This window comes from Colius striatus, chromosome 11 (genome assembly GCF_028858725.1).
Source record: "Colius striatus isolate bColStr4 chromosome 11, bColStr4.1.hap1, whole genome shotgun sequence".
Taxonomy (NCBI): domain Eukaryota; kingdom Metazoa; phylum Chordata; class Aves; order Coliiformes; family Coliidae; genus Colius; species Colius striatus.
In genome coordinates, this window is record NC_084769.1 from 18,544,838 (window position 1) to 18,566,534 (window position 21,697).

Sequence of the window (21,697 nt, forward strand, 5' to 3'; positions counted from 1 at the left end):
TATATGTCACACTTTTTAAACAGCAGGTTTAACAGTTAAAAATTCACCACTCAAAATGTGGCATTACTCTTTGTAAAAAAATAGCAAAGTAGAGAAGGAATTTACCTTTTTCAGAGGGTTCTGTTGCATTGACATCTGAAATAGAATCCAGAATGGTCATAAAATTACCCACAAGCTAACAAAACTTACTATATATACTCACTATAATATTGATACTGAGAAGACAGTCTACCTAAAACCACACAAGAGCAGGTTGTTCTTTGTTTAATTTGACTCATGTCAATAGGATTCCAACTAGTCAAGTTAAACATGACATAATCTGTTACCTAAAATCCCTTAAATTTGGCAGAATATATTAACTGACATTTGTACAAGGATGAGCAGCAATATTCATCCTCTTTTTAAAGTACAAATACCCGAGCAGAATTGTGCAGCAGTTGGTTCACCAGGCTATTGGGTCCAACAGTGATTCAGGCCTTTTGGGTGGGCTCTGGAAACACTTCAGCTCTCTCACAGACTGACATCATGTCTGTGCATCTCTCCCAGGCTGTGACAGCCCATCCTACAGGGTCTGTGGAAGTCAGCCTGACGCTCTGCACATGGCTCACCCATATAACAAAAAAGCTGCTGCAATCAGTGATAAGGCAATGGCTGCTCAGGGTCCTCAAAAGGAGGTCACCCTGGCTGGTTGAGGGGATTTTTTCCTAACACCAAGGGACACAATTAATTAAATGAAAACTAAGAGCAAGTAAGTAAATAACATGGAACATATAAATCAATGGTTATAAGGAAACAACTGCCTACTTTTATGGAAGAACATACCTGCATCCATTTTACAAACAAAGCCTCTTTTTTCTCTGCATGGAGATAATTGCCAGACTCCATCTGTGGTCCTCACGCTGACACAGAAATTCCCTTTGAGATGATCAAATTCAGGCTCTCTGATGCCCCAGTTAGAATAATTTAAGGGAGAACCATCAAACCAGGAGACTGTCTCATCTAAGGGCAGAAGTTACAAATTACTATAAAATATCACAGTATTTTGATAAATATCTCCGTTTCAGCTGGACTTACCTTCACCTAAAGACCCCCACTCTATTATGGAATGCTAGGATTTTGTCTGGCCACTATACTACTTTTTTTTTTAAATGAAGTATTTAAAAACATTCTGTGTAGCTGATACAAAAGACAGCCTCTAGAACTTCTTTTAAGAATGACATAAAGGCATTCACATGGATGCATGCATATAATATGGAATATTCAGAATACTAATAAGCAATGGTGACAAAAAACTTGACTGCTTTAACTACATCATAAACAGGTAATAAGCAGTGAAAAGAATCTCAATAAGTCAGTGCTTTGGAAGATGGTTACACTAATATTAAAACAACCAACACCAAAATCAGATTCTTACATGTAGTTCTCTTCCAACCTCAACTTACTGTCTGTAACAAGCAGATTGTTCAACCAAACCGTTTGTACAGAATAACCAAAACTGTGTAATTCCTCCATAATGAAGGCGTTTTCATCTTCATCTTGAATAGTCAGAAGATTTGATCCTACAAATTAAACATCGAACAAATTTTCAAACAGTCCATGCCATTAAAATGTGCCACAGCATTTCGAGAAGTTGGTACTATGAGCCTTAACTGTCAAGCTTGAAAAGTCAGTTGACACATTTTAAGTTCTTAGATTTGCAACTAAAGTGAAAATATCTTTTTATGTGTTACTCCAGAATTCAACATTTCACATGGAAAGGAACATTTTTTGATGTATGTTGCCTCCAATTTCATAACTGGTTTATGAGCCTCACTATCATCACAGAATCATTAACCTGAACTGGAGAAAACACATGCCACAATTTCAGTCATTTCAGAAAATAAGTATTTTTTTAAGATATCACAATACCATTTTGTAGCTACAAAATAATCACCTTGATTTTTGCAGACTTCATTTGCAGTATCAAAACTTGTGCCCTGCAGAACTGTGGAAAAGCTGTAGCAACTGTTTCTGAATTTGATCCAGGGAACATTTTTTTCAGAACACAAGCCTTTATAGGCAGGGAGTTTCTTTTCTGTGACAGAAATAACAGCACAGCTTTATTGGTACAACAGCATATACATTAATATAACATTCCACACGTTGTTTTGGAGTAATGTTAATAAGCATGTTATTGCATCATGCCTCTATTTTTCAAAGTGAGAATCTAGTGGTTGTACATATTTGTATTAGAAAAGCAAAGCTGATTTTTTTTATGATCAAAAACCTTGCTGGATTGCAACAGCAGTTATCAGGACAATCCAACCCGTATTGGTGTGCAGAGAGAGTTATAAGCAAACTATGGGCACAGCAGAGGGCTTGGAGCTGCTCAGCGTCTCCCAGAGGGCTGGGGATTTCCAAGGACTGCAGAGCTTCCCTCCACTAAGCTTAAGAAATAACTCCATACCAAATACCATGGCATAGAAGAGAGTTTCCCACCAGTAAGCAGCAGCCAGCCTCTCCAGTGTGCAACATGCTGCAGCAAAGAGATCCTCTGACCTCGGGTGACTCTACAAGCTCATTTTGTGATACCCAGCATCACTTTTTGGCATTGCTGTAGATTGAGCTATGCTACCTATGGTCTTACGTGCATGCTACAATCCTATAAAACACTATTTTTAAAGTGAAGCAAACCTTAGGCTATATATGATTACACAACTTGAGCAGTAAATCAGAAAATCAGACAAGTTTGCTACAAAAGCCATGTTAGAGAATAATTTTTGTACTGAAGGATTCCGAAATGCTTTTCTTCTCAACAGATCCAAAAGCTATAACAAACTGTAGTAAAACCCCTGGTGATCAACACCACCAAACAGGAACTCTATTGAGAACTGGATGCTGCCAGAGACGACAGTCCTGGACTGAACGGAGTTCAAGAGCCAGATTCTGGATTCAAATGAAGCCCAAATAATTGACAGAGTGTCACAGGAAGTGCAACGTATTTTAGAATAAAGGAAAATATTCTTATCTGTACAAAGAAGTTGGAAAATCTTTTATGTGCAATCCATGAAGATGTGACCCTAATTTTTTACTTTGCTCTAAAGGCTTCCCATGCCACAGTTGATTGCAGGAAAATGAACTTATTTGTCTTCAAGCAAAGTTATTAGCAATCATCATTGCTCATAGATAATACAGTGTTCACTGAAGAGTAAGTAATTTTCCTGTTTCTTTTCTATTACGAAAATTCTTTCTGTTCTCCTATGGACCACACCTGATGGCCAATATTTTATAGGGAAAAAATTGGTTTCACAAATAACAAGGAAATGCTTGAAATATACTTTGTGTACTATCATCACTGTTGCTTAACCTCCAACCAATTAATTTCCTTTCACATACTTCCAACGTCAGTATTCGCAGCTGCAAAGATTTCAAATAAACTTCACTGACTTACTGGGTGGCACGTGGCAAACTGCTCCTTGCAGAATCCGTTCACAGTTAGCACTCCTCCAGTGCCCCGAAGTGTCAATGTAAACACAACTGCCAAAGGCCTGGGACTCGTCGTCTTCCCAAAAGGTGAATAAAGATCGCGTCCCATCTGACCATTCAAAGTTAAGCCCATTCTGCCAAAACAAATTTCAGATCATTGTTCTGACATGCTTTAGCACCATACAAGTTCATCTTCTTCTGGTGGCAGCCTCACTAGATACTACAGAACGTCTTTGATGTCTCTGAAGGTTGGCTAAGTCTAGAAGGATTTAAAAAAGATAGATACAAGGATCCTCCCAGCCAGCTTCTGGGAGATCACAAACTGCATCAAACTCACTGTTTTCAGCAAGTGGGTATTTAGGCCATTAAGCAACTATAAATGAAACACCACAATTTCAGTGTTGACACTAGAAGATAATTTTTTGTGTGTCTTTAAATGTTTTCTATAGCTTTTTGTTTTCAGTAGTCATTGCACCAAACCAGCTCTCATTAGATTTATACACTACATTGCAAAAAATGGCTAGGGTTCAAGCTTTCCAGCGTTTCACTTCCAGGTGGCAACTCCCTGTGACTTCAACTGAATGGCATAACTCATTAGCTTGTTACTGGAAAAACTCTTGTGCAGTACCACATTCACAGCCAGGGAGTCCACTACATACATCCGAAGTGAAGAGTCCGATCCAGTGGTTGAATCCCAGTCGATTGACAATGACCGTAAGGAAGGCTTGGTGATACTGGTTTGTGATGCTGACCAACTCTGCCCCATTCATCATGCATGTTTTCAAAGCTGAAGACCACGTAAAATTCCCACGAATTAGTTTATATGTTCTATTTCCATACTCTAAAGTATCTGGCACAGGGTACATTTCAGATGCATTGATGACATGTCTGGATGTGTCTGTTAGAAAGAAAGGCTTGATTTGTTTCTTAAAACAGACAGCTTGAACATAGCAGAACAGGTCTGAAAAAAATCAGGACTATCCTTAAAAACAAATCTAAAACTGACAGCCTCCTTAGATTCAGGAAGGCACCGTGAACTTGAAAAAGACAATGATGATTAGAATGGTATGTGATGACATTTTTGTCATCACAGCACAGACCTCATCACAGGAGTGAATGACTTTAATGTGTAACAAAAAACAGAAAACCCACAGGGAGTAAGCTCTTCTTAGGTCAGTAAAAAATCACCTGGGACCCGAGCACACCCCAAATGTCCGATAGCAGTGGGATGAAGAGTGCTCTTATCTCAGATATCTTCCATGAAATTTAGATTATCTCTTTTATGACCTTTAAGAATTCCCAAGATCAGTTTACAGCACAAATCTTGGCCTCACAAATAATTGTACTAGCACAACTGAGAGGATGACAAACTGCGGCTCATAGTAAAAGTGCGTGCTAAGGAGCTTTTGAGCTCATCTTTACCATCCATGAGCTAATGAAGGGAAGATCACAATGCTGGCACTTAAAGAGAAATCCTCTGTGCATAGAGACTTAAATCTCTTCATGATAAAATAACACAGCAATGTCCAAAAAACCATGAAACTAAGAAGTAGGTATTTCTGATTTAAGAAATAAAGAGTGTCTCCCATGAGAAAACAATTAGGAGACAGAGACTATCCATCCCAGCCCAGTCTGTGATGCTGCTGGGATTACTTTCCTACAGCAGGCAAATGGTTTGCTGACCTGTATGTATGCCCAAAGTATACTTTAAACAAGATGATTAGAATAAAGCAATGCCTCAGTCCTGTTGTCAGTTTGGATTAATTACTTCTATGTGTAAAACTTCTTAGTCACTACAAAATGAAGTTAAGCTTCATTCCCTTTATGACTAAGAGAGGAGTGTTAGCAAGCATCTTAAAATAGTAAACTAGAACTTCTTTAAACATGAAAAAGTCCTGCTCTTGAGCTAGCTGAAGTAATCTATTTTGTTCCGCGTTCAGTGCATATCACTGCTTTAAAAGAGAATAGGCAGGAAATGCAATGAAATGCTGACACAATCCTAACTGAAGCATCAGTAAGAGATCAGAGCTCACTTCAGATCTCCTGCTGGTTTATTTCATTTTAGTCTCCTACAGAGAATAATTAAAAAACAGGGAGACAGGATGCAGACAGGATGGCAGAAGCATAGCGCCAGCTCATCTTTCCAGGAACTGATACTTTGTTTGGACATTTGAGCAAATCTAGCAGTTCACTACAGCCAGGAAGAGGCAGTCTCATTTCTCCCTTCCTTGTTTCTCTGCTCCTCCAGCTACATATTGCCATACACAGCTCTGGTGTTTGCCTAACCTCACACTGAGCCCTTGCAGCCTTGAAAAGCTGCACAAAATGACATTTATTAGGAGAGGGGGGGAAAAAAAAAAGTGAAAGTTTTCTGGTGAATTAGCAGGCTGAAATGCCTGATGGTTTGGGAGAGTGCCATGGGTGTCACACTGGGGAGACTGGACTGGTTCTTTCACCCCTGAGAGCTCTGCTGTCCATGGGGTAGAGTGCATTCCCCCCATCCCCCCTCACGCTTCAGCTGGGGACCTTCCGTCATGGTCACATTCATTCAGCTGGGAATCATGGGGAGGGTCCTGAGCCCCCACTGCAGCTCCAGTCCCCCCACACCCTGCAGCCTGGCCACACTAAGGCAACAGTTTTCTTTCCTGCCTTTTAAATGTCTCAAGCAGCAGCAACGGGTTAAAATACAATTGTTCAGGAGGTAAACAAAACATGCCAGCGGGAAAATGCATTTACTTGTTTTTCCTACACTACAGGATTACTCCAGCACTCCTCACAACTGTAGTTCATAATAAATGATGTCAAATATGGCTGTGGTTTGCTAGAGCCACAAGCGATCACTGCCCAAAGATTTTATGTTTGTTTTACTTTTCTCCCTCTCCCTCGCCTCCTATGTAGCCTGTGGGTGAGGATTGTCTCTTTAGACCCAGAGCTTAACTAAGAGATAATGTATAAAGTTAAGCTGTAAAAAAATCACCCCCGCAGTAAGTACAGCACCCAAGGATTCTCCTCACAGACTCAGATTACAGCACTCCTTTTGTCTTAGGGCTAATAATTTGCTGCTGGTCTACTTTGGGAACATGCTCTGGCAGGTTACTGCTGGCAGAGCTGCAGCAACCCTTGGGCTGGGGCTCCAAAGCTGCCCCAGCACCCTGGTGATGACAGAGGTTCCTAGGCTGAGGGGCAATGCCAGAGCATGGCTCAAGGAAACCAAATAACGTGCATTCCCTGCAAAAGCTTTGTGCTGCTGGCAAGTGAACTTCATGGTAATAGAATCAGAGAAGCACGTAAAGAAAACCCAAACTCCATTTGATCAGCCACTCAGTCCGCACTGTTCATAGAAATACATTTCCTAGAGTCTATTCTGATATATTATTGCAAGCCCCATCCTTACTCAATAAATCATCCCTTCATCAGAATTAACCTCAGTTTTGCCTTTTGTAATTTCATGCAGTTACTCTTCTGCCATGACAGAAAACGTAAAATTCATTAGAAATTCCTTCTGCATCACAACTATGGATTTATTAAGTACTGTAGAACCAATCTGCCTAAACATCAAAGTTAAATCCTCTTAGAAATCTTTTACATTGCTGGTTTTACAGGTATCTGTAACAACCTGCTTCTAGATGAAAAAAAACCCAAACATTAATTCATTGCAGCAAGAAAACAGAAGAGAATCCACTACAGTAAGAAAAGAGGATAGAAGCAAAGCAAAACAAAACCTTACCCTGAGTCTTTTGGCAGACAAACCCGTAATTTTTCTGACAGTTTTCTAAGTACCACTTTCCCGTAAAATAAAAATTAGGGTTATTTGATACCAATGTACACAGTGGAAGTTGCTCTTGAGTATTTGCACCATTATAATGCTGCCTCTGCAATCAACACAGAACCTTATATTAATTTTAGAAGACACTGTGTAAAAACAATGCATAACTATTACATTAAATTTAGAAGAATAATTACGTGAAAGTCATCATTATAAATATTAGATAGAGCAAGGAACACTCTCAATTACAATTTGAAACAATAACCTCATAATAAAAAAGTCACAAGCTTTCATTAAACAAACTAAAACACTACACACTGATATGGTATAAAACAAAACATTAAAATATGAAATTCATAATCTTACTCCTAAACTTTTCTCAGAGCCAGCACATGACACTAACCATATAATTCAAATTTTGGTGCTTAAAAGCAATTACAAGGGAATGGGACTATAGCCACAAATTCTGTAAATAATCTCAATAGTGCCTTTTTTTAACCTCTAGTTGTCCCCATAAACCTGTGCCCACACAATTGTTTGAAGCTGCAAAAAATTAAGAGAAGACTAAGTTCTTGTAACAAGTTAGGCCTTGTCTTTGTGCTAGTCATGATTTTTATGGATAAACCAACTTCCCCCTGTCCTTAAATACCTTGGAAATACTCACATGCACTACTTCAACTGGAGACCAGTTGGAATACATGGGAAGATTTTCATTCACCCATTTATCATAATCATCACTCTGGAAACCTATCCAAACACTAGTTTTCCGTCCAAATAGATTCATAGTTATGAAAGCTGGAAAATGAAACAGGAATAAAAGATAATTAACTGGTAATCATTTAGGGAATGAAGAAGTCTTTTCCAATGCATTAAAGCACTGAAAAATGTTAGTTACTAGAAAGTAAGAACATGAGTGGTGATTCAGTGCCATCTAATTACAAATTCAGGTAAATTGATTAACTTCAGCTGGGTTAAGATCTAGTACATTAACCAGTAACTCTTCAATAAATGTTCATGCCAGCTTGAATGACTCAAGTATTAGTACTGGTCCACTGAAAAACCTTTTCTCAGTTTTAGCTGGAAAGAAGATTTGTCAACTAAAGATAGCCAAAGACATTTCTCCCACCTCCGAATTCATGGTTTAACATATGTATTCAATCTCAGATTTTTATGAATAGTGATTATAAATATTTCTCAACATACTGGCGTTTACTTCTCTGGCAGTTCCAGCCTAGTGCTACACTTGCGTGCTGTACTATAGATCAGGTGCTGTGTGTTGTTAAAGGATAAAAATGAGATTGCTTTCATAACAGTGTGATGTTACATTCATAAGGTAGAAATTTTGAACTGCAAATTTTAAAATGTCTATTCCTTCTTCTTTTTTTGGTATTTCTAATGCATGGTAGTAAGCACAAAAGAAATTACAATTGCTTGTCAAAACGTACCTGTCGTAGCTGTGTATCTTTATACTTTAGGAAACTGAGAAAAAGATGCTAACTTGTTTAAAGCAGTGGAACCTCGAATAGGATCTGAATGATCTTTTATCCTAAATCTGTATCCAAGTTGAAATTTTACTACAGCACTCAACAAAGATGAAATTTTATTTATGTAACAATATATTCAGTACTCTACCTTGTTCCAGTTCATTTTCGAGGGAAGCAAGTGACCCATCATAGCTACTGCAGATCTCCTGTGCAGAGTACCAGTTTCGCAGATGCTCTGGATCCTTTGGAATTTGTATCAAAAAGCACTGTTTCAAAAGAACAAACAAACCTCAAAACTGTTTTTTTTATTTTTTCTCTAGTTTAAAACAATCTCTCAATTAGTAAGAGCGATACAAAAACATTTCACACACTGTTACTAAATATTACATATCTCAATAGTTTCTGTCCTGCAATGGACCTCTCCAACCAGTCTGATATCGGTTTTCAGCTGTGATCAGGCATGGATTCAAACTGGTTGCTTAAAGGCAAATATAATCTGAGCTGAATTCGTCCTTGCAGTCACTGCAGTTCAGCAGCAGGATATATCTAGCCACCTCAATGCACGTTGCTATTAAGGAAGGTATGTATTTTAGAGATGGCTGATGAAATTATTGCCTTCTGACCTTCAATTACAAATAGACTTTGGTTTATAATTATCTTTGATGAACCCTATCCAAAATAGCATCTTTCAGTGGATGGTAGCAGTTAGGGATCCATTTAGCACAAGGGACCATAGACCTGTTTTGAGACCATAAAAGGCTCTTGGAATTGTCATAAATCGGAAAGAGAGGATGGAGCAGGCTTTTTACAGTAAATGCACAAAGACACTTAGATAGCTTTTGCACATGTGAGTATTCACTTCCTTGAATTGAAGTAAAATTTTTGACACGTTATTAAAACAACTTTCACTGTGCACAGCTACTTAATAGCCATAAATCTTTGTATTGCTGTGTCAGTAGTTATAAACCTAAGGGCCCTGCTTTCAAAAAGGAAGAAGATCTTCAAACATGGAATAATCATTAAGAAATCCAATTTCTTTCATAAATATAGGAATGATTAAACAGTAGAAAGAAATGTTTTACTTTTAATCCAAAGTGCAACCAGCCTTTGGGACATATTCCTTGTTGCTTCTGTTCTTTTGGAACCTCCTTCTCTATTTTCCATGGAATTTTACGTTTACAAATACAAGGAAGAGAGACAGTACAGTTTTCAACACCCCAGAGTCCTGTGGAAAAAGGAAAATCACAGTTCAATATTGGCTTAAGAATTGGAAAGGGTTTTTTCCTGAGCTAGCTTAGATTTTCTTAAGAAGAGTATCCTTTAGTGGTTGAATAAGACAAGATTGTACATCAATTGCATTTGGACATAATGCATTACAGTGGATTTGATGGTCCATGAGGCTTATACTTTTATTGCTGGTTTGATTTTATTAGGTTAAATCAATTCCACCTCACTGAGTCACAGAACATATGCCTATATCATCAAGTGTAAAAAAAAAAATTAGTTAAGCAGAAAAAAGGAAAGCTAAAAAAATGATCCCTTCCAGATAAAATAGCTTGACTTCCTTACATTGAAATTTTTTGGCAAGATCCAGGTACTGATATAAATTGCTGACCTGCATAGGAGGGAAACAGATTTTTCAGTGCACTCAAGTTCTTGACCAGTTCCCATCTGTTGGCCAGCTAAGGGGCAAGGGTTGGTGTCTATTCCTTTTAGCCAATACTACTAGTAACCCCAAACTCAAGCATTCAAAAGTCATGAATCAAAACCTCAAGATTATCTGTGGAAAAAATAAAGTTTTATCTTTTCATAGTTTTGGTTTTTGAGGCTGAGCTTACAAGAGTGCAGCTGGATTATTTTTTTTCAGCTCTTCTCAGAAATACAAAACTGGGTATCTTTTCTTTTCATGGAACCTGACACGTTTATTTTCTCATATGACTTGCAGATCTTCAGAAAACAGAGACTGTGAGATGACAGAAATCACTGGAACCAGTAGCACTGGTTTTTATTACTGTAGTAACATATAGACCTATGTGATGATGTGAAGGCTATCATCAAAACCACAGTACTCAAAAATCCCTCAGATTAAAAATAAGGTAGGAATCTGAGTATTTAAAGTTGTGCGCTAATAGTTTATAAATGTAGGGAAACCTGTTGCTTAGCTCAGTCCATCTGGCTCGTTTGGTTAAGAGAAGACTGACAGTAATGCATTAATATGTTTGCTGTGCCACGTAACTGACTCTTACGTAAAACTGAATTATCACTATTTCCAGAATCTTTGCATTTTTACACTAGAGAACTGGAACTATTATTATCCTTTTAAATCCCAAACCTCGTCTCTGTGCATATTAATGATTTTTCCTTATTCTTTTCCTAACCAAAAAAGAAGTTATACACATTCTTACATAAGAGGACTTTAATATGGATTGCATTTCTTGAGAGTAATTTAAAAAAAATACAAACCCCTTGGCTAACAAAAGAATCAAGTCATAACTTCTGCAGCAAAAGAAATATAAAATAAACCTGTTTGTGATGAAATGAAGACACATCTTCTCCCTGGTTTCTGCAGATCTCTCTCCCTCTCTTCATCCCAGTTCTGGTATGTTACTGGAGATTTATCTTTCCAGCTGCACAGAAACATTAAGAGCGTAGTTAAACTTTTCCTATCCTTACCTAAAAATGCACTCTCCATTAAAAGAGTTTATACAGCGATACAAGGTAGAAAGTGCCCCTTTATTGACTAAGCATTAAAAAAACCAGACAACCACCGACAAGGCTGAAATTCATGTCTTTGTCTTGTATCTTTTACAACCCTTTCGGATTTATCTCTGTAATACAGAGAAAAATTAATGGTAATATATTCTGAACTATATTTACAGAAGAACTGAAGTTGTGTCTTGAATATCCCACTCAGTCATCACACCATTTTAGCCCATGGGACTGCAGGACAGCCTGCAAACAGGGCATGACAAGTACAGATCAGAGTAGCTGAGGCTTAGGGATTCTTACCGAAACCCATCACTGGCATTTTCTGCGTGCAGGCCAATCCACCAGTGAACATCATTACTTGATAGCTAGAAAGAAATGGTTTGACATATGTTTAGCTGTTGCCTTCTTATCAAACTATTCATAAACTCCTATAGTTTGACTGTGTATTCAGACAAATAGCATATCTATTGGGTTTCAACGGGAAGAACAGGTGCTAAATGCTGCCTATGCTCAGTAAGGTTATACACGTTAAGTGGGACGTGATTTAGCCCCCACTTTCCACTGGATTGCTGGTGGATCTTCTGTAAACCAGGAATTTACTATTTTAGGAATTTACAGCCTATCTGGCTTGAAAAGGAACGTAACCTTAGGTCAGAATTTGTTTTTTCCCAGCTCATAAAAACAGACAGTAGCAAATATTTCATTTCAGCATTGATATACTCCTGGTTTGTAACATTTCCAAAATGTTTTCTGTGAACATTTACTGGCTTTGTATAGCTCATATAAGATATTCCTAGAGATGCCTTCCGGACTGATTGCTGTTCTCATGAAAGGGTCTAGACCTCCACTCATGAAAAGCGAAGTATTATGAAAAAATCACAGAAATAATGGAATGCAAACAGCCACTTATTGCTGTGGGGACTTGATTCTGCCTTAAATTATGAACCAGCTTCGCTTTCAGCATTAGCCACTTAATAGTCACAGTTTTGGTGTCGTTGAGAAAGAGCCAACAACAAACAACAAAGTTCTGTATGTGCAGGCCACTGGAAAAGTCACCCTGTCTCAGAGAAGAGTGCATTTTTTTTCCAGAAAGAAGTGCAGCTTGTACTGTGGCAGTCACACTGTCCTTGGAGTTATAGTTAGGATTTCACCAATTTACAGTTTGTACAGCAATTTCAAATGAAGAAAACATAATTCTGACAAAGAAGAGAAACACTGTAACAAAGAGATAAATTAAAGGTAATATAGGCTGAATTTTATTTACGTGAGAAATGAAATTGTGTCTTCAATATCCCACTCAGCCATCAAATCATTTGGTTTGGTTTGCCTGGCCCCGAGTTTAAATTTCTAATTGCAGTGCTCAGCCTACACATTACAGTTTCTAAAGAAACAGTGAAAAATGTGATTTCAAATTTCAAGCGAAGAAAATTTGACCAAGTTTTCTAGACGCACACAAAGTCCATTAGCACTGCTGAGTATTATTCTAATGATTGCGATCCTTATTACTGTTTCCACACCTAACTAGTAACAGTAACTTAGGGACACACCTGGATATACTGGGAAAGCTTAGTCAAAGGCAGCAGGCTTTAAAAAAAATTACCTACGTTATAATCTGAGGCAAAACTTTAGGGAAGTTACCCTGATTTCCAGTGTCAAAGGAGCAAACTTGGCTTTTTCCCTGCAGAACGAAATGCTGCAATGCCCACTAATTTTCACAGTAAATCTGCTTTTGAAAGATCTCTTGTAAGTAAATGTGCATTTAAAGAACCATTCTGATTAGCCATTTTAAGTGATCTTAAGTTGGAAAAATACATCTTCTTTAAAAAGTTGTATCATTTTTGGAGTCATAAACATTCAGTGTTATGCAAGGCAGGAACCGCATCACATCACAACCTCTGGTAGACATGGAAGAAGACAGCCTATGTTACTTTTTCATTGTAAGCTACTGTTGCCATGAACTGTTGGTTTAAATCCAGTTCATTGTGACTTAATATAACATTAATTAAATAAAAGATAAAAATGATGCATAATTCCTTGGAAATATAAAAACCTCATCACTTAGTTTCTTGGGAACTTGTCTGCTTCTGCAGCTATTTCTCAGCTTCAAATCTGATTGTTACATTACAGTCATTCCATAAAACCTCTGCTTTCATCCAGAGAAGAGAATTTAGAGGCTGATGTCTTTTTTCCCTTATAAATATCCATAGTCAAAAAGGGATTTAATTCAAGAGATATTATAGAAATGTGTGGATAGATGGGAATGTTGTCTCAGTTGGCATACTCAGAGGAAAAGGTAATGTATTTTCCATGGTCATAAACATCTACCTCTATGGTTTAGAGTTCTAAATTTGATTAAGGTGCAGAGAAATTTGCAATTTTTCATTCTTGTCCAGCTCTTCCCAAAAGTAACCTTTCAAATAAATCACGTTGAAGATTTGAACTATGAAGATCCTTTCAATACTGCCCACATCATGCTAATCTACCCACTGAAATGTCCCTTGGTGTTGCTACTCGATGTCCAGATGCAAGTCATTGAATGAGAACTGTGCAACTGTGTGGGATCAGGAGACATCCCAGTGGATGCAGAACGACTGTGTGACACTTGAAGAACCACAATGGGTCCCATTGGTCATGGAGGGGTGAGGGAAGAAAAGAAACAATGGATGTTCACCAGTCGTGAAACAAAATGTTCTTTCTGGGCTAGGAAGCTGGTTTTCGTTCTTCTTGGGTCTTTTGAGGCAGACTGACCAAACTGCTCATTAGAGATGATTCTGCAGATTCTGAAACATTACTGACTTCTTTTGTTAAACAGAGCTTCAGGGACAGATATGAGAAATTAAGACAGCTTTCTAAAGTAAAATGTCTTTCAGATTCAACCCAGAGCAACAGGCAGCCAGATGTTAAAAAAAATGCATCAGAAAATAGCCAGTTACTGCTTGAGGGTTTATTTTTTTCAAAGGGTTAGTTTTTATTACCTTGTTAATTTTATCTTGAATAAAGTCTTGTTCACGAGAAGAATTTATTGTTGCCACTGCACTGCGGAGCCAGGCACAGACAAACTCAAAAGTTTCCCAGTTTGTTGGATTCACATGGAAAAGATATTCTGCTCCTTGGTAATATGACCATGGCAGTTCTAGAAAATGAGCACAAAAGTCAGTGGCGTGCAGTGGTAAAAACTCATTTTAAGCCTTTGTCATCTGCATGGCCTGCCTTCAGCCACAAATCAGAGGACAAATGTTCCACAACTAACAGCAGAATCATAATTAACATGTCAATTTATGTGGAAAAAAACCCACCACGAGTATATTTTTTAAATATTCTACTCTGTGATACTTCAGTAATATTAAGAGATTTTTCCAGCCTTTGTAAAAGGCAGCTTTACTGTGATGGAGAGGTTATCAAATTCCTATGCTTATTACTGGCAACATTACTTTACCAAAGCAGTATCTGATGCTTCAGTGCTCCTAAACAAAGGAGTGGCAGATTTGGATCTGTAACAAGTGCCCACAGAGCTCCATAATGTAAGTTTTAAGTTCATAACATTTTAGTTGCTTTATTTCTACCCATGGCTTAAATTTTATTTCCAAGTCGTAATGTTTCAAGATGTGAAAAAAATAAGTGTTCTCATACCAGAGATGTACCAATCTGGATTCTTTGGTTTAACACCTGTAAAATACACAAATAAATTAAAACATTGCTGATTAAGAACAAAAAGAGATATTTCACTGAAATTGTTTCCTGGTAAGAATTTAATCAAAATCTTGAAGAATATCGCTATTCTCATTCAGGGACAAAAAAAAATGGATCACAGAAGGGTAGGGATTGGAAGGGACCTCTAGAGATCATCTAGTCCAACCCTCTAGGAGTTAAACACAAAATAATTGCCACACTTAAACAATATTTTCAGCAATCTTTACAAAAAAGAATTTTTATTAACTCATGCTAATTGACTGATAATCATTGCTATCCATTTTTAAACTGACTGCACATATTAGACCTGTTAAATGGCCAACAAACTCTTGACAGCCACATATATAGCTGTGCCATGACTTCATACAGAAGATGAATGAGAACTGCAGATGTGGCCAAAAAGCAGGCTTTTAGCTATATTTTGTCCCCTTGTCTCTCCTGAATTGCAAGTAATGGGTATCATACGCAATATATGTAAATTAATGTTTCACCTTTTGGTATTTTGCAAATCCATTCACGCTTTTCATTGCAGTGTGCTGGAAAGACTGTTCTATTTACTCTGAACACACCACAGTTTCTTGAGTCATCTTCAACATACTTGCTCTCCAAAAATGAAGATACAACCTGAAAACAGCACAAAATCTTTCACCAACAACCCAAGATGAAACATTTCATCTTGGAAAAAGGAAGGATGTGCAGATGTGTATACAGTAAGAATACCATAAGAAATAACTCGAGGACCACCTAAATTACGGTGGTATAATCCAAAAAATAAGGTCCACAATCATGTTCTCTCAGTGTCATGTTCAATCTTCCCATTTATATCAAACTCCTCCTTCATAAAAATAAATGCATAGCTAAGATTATTTTTTACATGATGGGCAGTACTTGCCCACACCTAATAACCTTAGCTTTGGTTCAGCATGTTGCATGATTGAACTTCCAACTCGGATACTGAAATGACTGATGGCAGCACTGGCACCATTCTTTAAGGCTAAAAGTCAACTGCAGTTTAAAAATGGATCCTTCTTCAGCTGTTTGACGTTTATGTCCCAGATACTAACCATTACTGCAGCACACGGCACTAACATCTTCCAGAATGCAAAATTAAAAGTGGTATAAAAAAACCCAGAAAGACTTAGCTCTGAGTGCAGGCACGAACCTAATAGTCCGAGAACAAATAAAGCATATAAGCACAGCCCTAAGGCTTTCTGGTGTGTGTGTGCATCCATATGTACATACATATGTACACATACATGCACTCACACACGTGTATTCACTTTGCCTATGCCTAGTCCTGGGCTAAACGCAACCTGCTACGCAGGAAAACACGCAGCTGCAGAAGTTTATAATCCTGCCAAATTCCTTTCACAGTTGCACAGCTGTTTTGTATGGACTGTTACTTTAATAGAAGTGTGCTATTAATCCAATTGTAACCATTATTTTAAGTGAAGTACGTAGACAGGAAAACCAAACAGTTTTCCTGCCCCACGTTTGTTCACAAGGCTTATTTTAGTGAACTTATGCTTAGATGTGACTTGAAAGGTTACTGAAATATGGAGAATACAGATAGTTACAGGTGTTTTGTCAGACCATTGCCACATCCCTCCAGAAAGCAGGTTTCTTTTATTAAATCCAATCCAGAACTGTCTGTCTTCTGCCCTATGATGGAAACAAAGAAAATAACACTCCTCACACACTTTTCCTTAGCTATTTCACAGATCATTTTTTAAATAGTGCAAATAGCCATATTAATTTCTTCTTGAATTCAATATATCACTCTGTAATACATCTCTTATCTTTTCAGTGTCCTTGAAGTAAACTCTGGTTTTCCTAATGAAACATTAAATTCTATATTTAAAGCCGAAAACACTAAAGATAGCATTAACATTGCTAAACTTCCATCTCAACAGGGAATGTTAAATCGCAAGAATATCACCTTAACAGTTGCTTGACATCTACTATAGAGATCATCTTCAAATGAATCACATTACAGTGTTGCTAATACACTTCTTTTCAATCATTTCTAAGGTCATGTTAGTCAAGAGGAGAGATTTCTTCGGACACTAGTAAAGAGGATGGAAGAATCTAAATTGTAGATTATTTTTACGTATTAGGAGGACTAAGATAAATCTTGTTGGTGTTAAAAAATATATTTACCTATCAAAAATTGTATATAATAAATTGTTTAAAAATGTCTCTTCATAGATATGGCTAAAACTAGCAAGATGTGCTCCAAACTCTTGGCATAATTCTTCTGCTTCATCCCATGTTCTTTTCGTCAGAATTTTCTCATTGTGAAATATCTGCAATAAAATAAACACTGCCATAAATGTAGTTGATTTTGGATAGCAGTTGTTTCAGAAACCCATAAAACAAAATATTATATGCACTTTTTCCTACAATAAAGCCATGTATGTTCCAAATATAGTTCTGATTCAAGTCGCAAGACTTTCGCTTGCTTAAAATCGTAGTGAAGTATAGTAACAATAGATTTTTGCGTGTTGAGTCAAAGAAATAAGGCTTTATCAAAACTATTTTAGGAATGGCATACTCCTAAGTTGATGCAGAATCAGAAAAAATTGGAGCAAGTCTGTCATGTACCTTGTAGCAATTTAGCAGATTAGCTTCTGACTCCCATCCAAAATAGCAGGAACTCAAATGTTTTTGAAAAGTAAGTTCGGGTTCTTCGTAAGAATTGATTTTTTGCTTGCACAATGACATTGCTTTGAAGTTCTCACAGCTTTTTACCTCCCAATAACCAACAGGGTGCTGCCCTCGCATAGCCACGCATCCTCCAGAATGACCTAAACATGGAAGCAAGTGCTGAGTATCAGAATAAAGCATCTGAGTTTTGTGAATTTTTGGTGAGCAGACTGTTCGATTGGCATCAGGTTATGGATAAAACCTCGATGAACTTAGAAAAGTTGCAAATTCCATGGTCAGAGTCTAGTTTATAAGCCTATCTTGGCTGACTTGAGCATGTGAAATAAACTATGACAAAGGATTCCCCTCACAAAATGTGGGAGATGAAATGCAATTTAAAACTACTTTTGCAAACTGCAGTACTAAAGTAGTAAATGTAAAGAGTCCAAACCTCAGAAGCAGTTAGTGAAATAAAGTGTCTTTATTATTACGTTTCTATTCTCACACATTGCTAAAATGTTTATGCTTCAAAGGATGAATAACTACTTCACTTTTGTTTTGTTTTTGTTTTCTTGGCATGTTTTCCTTTGGATTAATATAAAACAAACAAAATCAAACAAACCAAGAATCGGCAAACTAAAGGGGAAGTAAAAAAACCTTCCACGCAGTGCTATTATTGAAAGAAATGTATCTAAGATAAACACTCCCCTCTTTTTTCATATGAAATGCAAAATGACAAACTGTGATTGTTACTGAATAGAATTTGTGACTTCTCTGAGACCTTTTGCTGGGAAGCCCTGATGGCCTCCTTGAAAAGGCCATAAAAGAATAAACGTATGTGAAATACCTCACAGTGAAACAAAATTTCAGGGATTAGCTGTGTTTGCAATGAGAGTGTAGCTGTCAATTCCCCACCCCTGCCACCCTAAGGATGGGAAGGTCCAGCATCCTGATACAGCTGCAGAGCCCACTATGACAGCACCACATGGGAAGCTGGGAAGGAAGCTCTTGGCTTCTCCACAACTGCCAACTCAGGTAACTCGATGTGGTACGAAGTTACAGAGCTGACAGAAAATGTAAACTTATCTCTCTGCTCCCTTGATCAAACAGGGAGGAAAAGACTGGGACCCCAGTCAGTGCTAAGCCACTGGTGGCAGGAGGAAGAGAACACATTGCCCCCCTCCAAGTAATTTTTTTATCAGCATGTTACTCACGTGGCTGGTACTTGTTCCAGTTTGTGTAGCTCACGGAGTGATTCTTGTCTGCTGTACTTAGCCAAACGTATTCTCCTGTGTTGTTAAGGTCTTGCAATCCTATCCAAAAGTAAGCTGTCTCAGATTTTACCAGGCTACGGATCATGCTGTTGATAAAAGCTTGTTCAAACCTTTATAAAATAATCAAGACAAAATGTTTATTAGAACAAAATAGGTCAACTGGTATCTAAGTGAATAACTCTCATGGAATTATTTGAATTATGTGAGAAAAATATATAAGAGCTACTTAATTTATAGAATACTGCGGGGAACTTCAGGCATAAATGTGTAGTGTTAATCACAATATCTTCCTTAGCATTTGGGCACATAGAAGAAACAGTAGATTAAGATTTTATAAGCTCAATGCTTGAATTGCAAGATGTGAAGACAGAATGTATTCACAGTGCACAAATGAAGATAAGAAACTCCTCGTATGAAGTAGAAGAGAGAGGGATCTGAAAAAGCTACAGAAGGAAGAAAAAGCTCTGCACAGAAGCATCCAGTTAGAACTAGATACACAAACTAGCACTAAGAAACCAGAGCTGAAGGACACAAAACTTAGCTGACCTGACTACAGAAGGAACTGTTTTTTCCTTCTTTAATTTCTTCATTAAAATCCTGTGAGAGATTTACACGTTTTTACAAGTAATAATTGCTGCATATAGTAACCCATTTATCTCTTAAACGTAATTTATTCAGATATAATTGGTATAGCATTGCTCAAAATGCTTCAGTTTATGAGCACATTTAACCACCTTCCTACGAAAACACATACAGTAAATTCCCAGTTTGATAGACTTACACAACCTCTTGTTTTTTACATTGTGAAAAAAAAAAGGCTAAATCCATAAGGATGACAGTTACATAAAAACTTGAAGGTATCTGTTATGCTCAGAGTGACTGAGGGCTTTAGTTTTCATTTCCTCTGAATGTTCTCTTTTAATATCAACTCTCTGCCCTCTGCAATCTGCTTTTTACTGAATATTTTACGATAAATATAAAAGTTTTTGCACTTTTCACACCAGAACATCAACATTTCTGCAGTAATTAAAAAAAAAAAACAGTTAAACTTACAACTAGCTTCTTCCTTTGTGACTCCACTGTTGGAACTGGGAACTAACACAATAAACAGTGATAGCCACAACAAATGAAATAAAAATAAGTAAGCAGAAAAAGACAGAAGACATGCTTTCAGTGACATGCAGTGTGCACTCAGCTCCCTGTGATGTTTGAGTTGCAAACGCTCAGCTGTGAGAGTCTGTTCTTTATCCTCCCCATACAGGTTAGTGCTGTACTGCAGTACAATGCTGTACTCACTGTGCACAATCCTGAAACCACCTGGCAGGCCAAATTCCCATCCACGTAAACCCTTATGAGGGGTCATCTGTGTTTTCCTAAAATTTCTAGTTATGCTTCACCTGATTGATAGTGGTTACAGTACTTCCTCCATCCTAAAGGGAGGAGATTCCTACTTTTTATTTAAGGTTTTTTTTACAATAGATGTATGGAGGTTAAAGTATGTAAGTAATATATCTGTATCATAAACTTAAATGGGAACTCAGCATATAGGGTAATTATGAAGAGGTCAGAGAAAACACAACTATCTGCACATCTGCAGAGGAGAAAGCCTTTGATGAAGCTGGAATACAGGTAAATAGGAAAAAAGCAAGGGAAGACAGACCTCAAGTGCTTTCAAGCTTTTACTTATTTGCTGAGAACTCATGTAAAATGCATACACAAACAGAAACAATCATAAAACATTAATGGATTTGGATTTAAATGTTATGTATTTTGGTTATAATAATTAACTATATTTTAATTTTCCTGTACAGTTTCCAAGTACACTAATAAAGTTTCTTAAAGATGTTACATACCTCTGTAGAAAGTGTTTTGTTTAGATTCCTGCATGCTCATTGTGCACATTGCTGTAAATGCTTATTAGCATAATAATTGTTTTTAATTAAATTTACTTTCAGTGAATAAAAGCAAAGCACATCTCTGATTTCAGTTAATGTTAGTAATTATGCTCACCTCTCACGCAAATATTATTTCATAACAGCAATATCTTTGGCCATGCAACACTTTCTAAAGTTAGAATAGCTGTTGTTAAAGGTATCTTCACACTGTCTAATAGGATTAACTACCTGTTTGTTACTGATACAAGTGCAGATGGGCAGAAATAACCACTGGAAGCATGTTCAAAACTTCGAGGGGTACTGTCGATTTTGTAACAATATCCACCATGTCTTTCCCATCCCTTAAAAGAAATGGACATTATTTTATAGATTATTAATTATTATATAGTTGTTAAAAATTTGATCCCCTTTTGTACTTTCTGTTTGATCATAACTAATATCCCTACAGCTCTTTTGCTTTCTACTTTGGCTCAAGAGTAGTTACCCTCGAGGTCACTGTAAACATGGGTAAATTTAAGAGAATTTGAAAGTTTAAATCTTTAAATCGTGTGCAAAATGGCTGAACACACACACACACATACCCCCACACACACGCACACATCCTCTCCCCCCCAAAGTTACATCTTTAACAGGTATCACAAAAATGTGGGCAATAGTTAAGGCACCCTCTCCACATACTACTTTTGCTTCAGTTTTAAATGTTGACTATTGTTTGACTGACAGATTTTGGGGAGGTACACTGGGCCCCTCAGACGGTCAGCTCTTTGT

General features: G+C 37.3%; 1 protein-coding gene across 4 annotated transcripts in view; it reads right to left on the reverse strand.

Annotated features, from left to right (window-relative positions):
• Positions 1–21,697, reverse strand: part of PLA2R1 (phospholipase A2 receptor 1) — a 51,901-nt gene that overhangs the window by 12,286 nt on the left and 17,918 nt on the right. For all 4 annotated transcript variants that reach the window (XR_009819454.1, XR_009819453.1, XR_009819455.1 and 1 more), the window contains exons 10-29: positions 21,158–21,270; positions 18,975–19,144; positions 17,719–17,921; positions 17,275–17,420; positions 16,692–16,776; positions 15,606–15,738; positions 15,055–15,090; positions 14,400–14,557; positions 11,725–11,789; positions 11,239–11,342; positions 9,798–9,940; positions 8,864–8,981; positions 7,896–8,026; positions 7,193–7,337; positions 4,125–4,363; positions 3,431–3,599; positions 1,934–2,074; positions 1,443–1,559; positions 823–999; positions 106–135 (exon numbers count right to left, since the gene is read on the reverse strand). Coding sequence is in view for 1 of the 4 variants with exons in the window: in XM_062004870.1 (XP_061860854.1) it covers positions 106–135; positions 823–999; positions 1,443–1,559; positions 1,934–2,074; positions 3,431–3,599; positions 4,125–4,363; positions 7,193–7,337; positions 7,896–8,026; positions 8,864–8,981; positions 9,798–9,940; positions 11,239–11,342; positions 11,725–11,789; positions 14,400–14,557; positions 15,055–15,090; positions 15,606–15,738; positions 16,692–16,776; positions 17,275–17,420; positions 17,719–17,921; positions 18,975–19,144; positions 21,158–21,270 (2,623 nt within the window). In the remaining 3 variants the exon portion in view is untranslated. The remainder of the gene's footprint in view (positions 1–105; positions 136–822; positions 1,000–1,442; positions 1,560–1,933; positions 2,075–3,430; positions 3,600–4,124; positions 4,364–7,192; positions 7,338–7,895; positions 8,027–8,863; positions 8,982–9,797; positions 9,941–11,238; positions 11,343–11,724; positions 11,790–14,399; positions 14,558–15,054; positions 15,091–15,605; positions 15,739–16,691; positions 16,777–17,274; positions 17,421–17,718; positions 17,922–18,974; positions 19,145–21,157; positions 21,271–21,697) is intronic.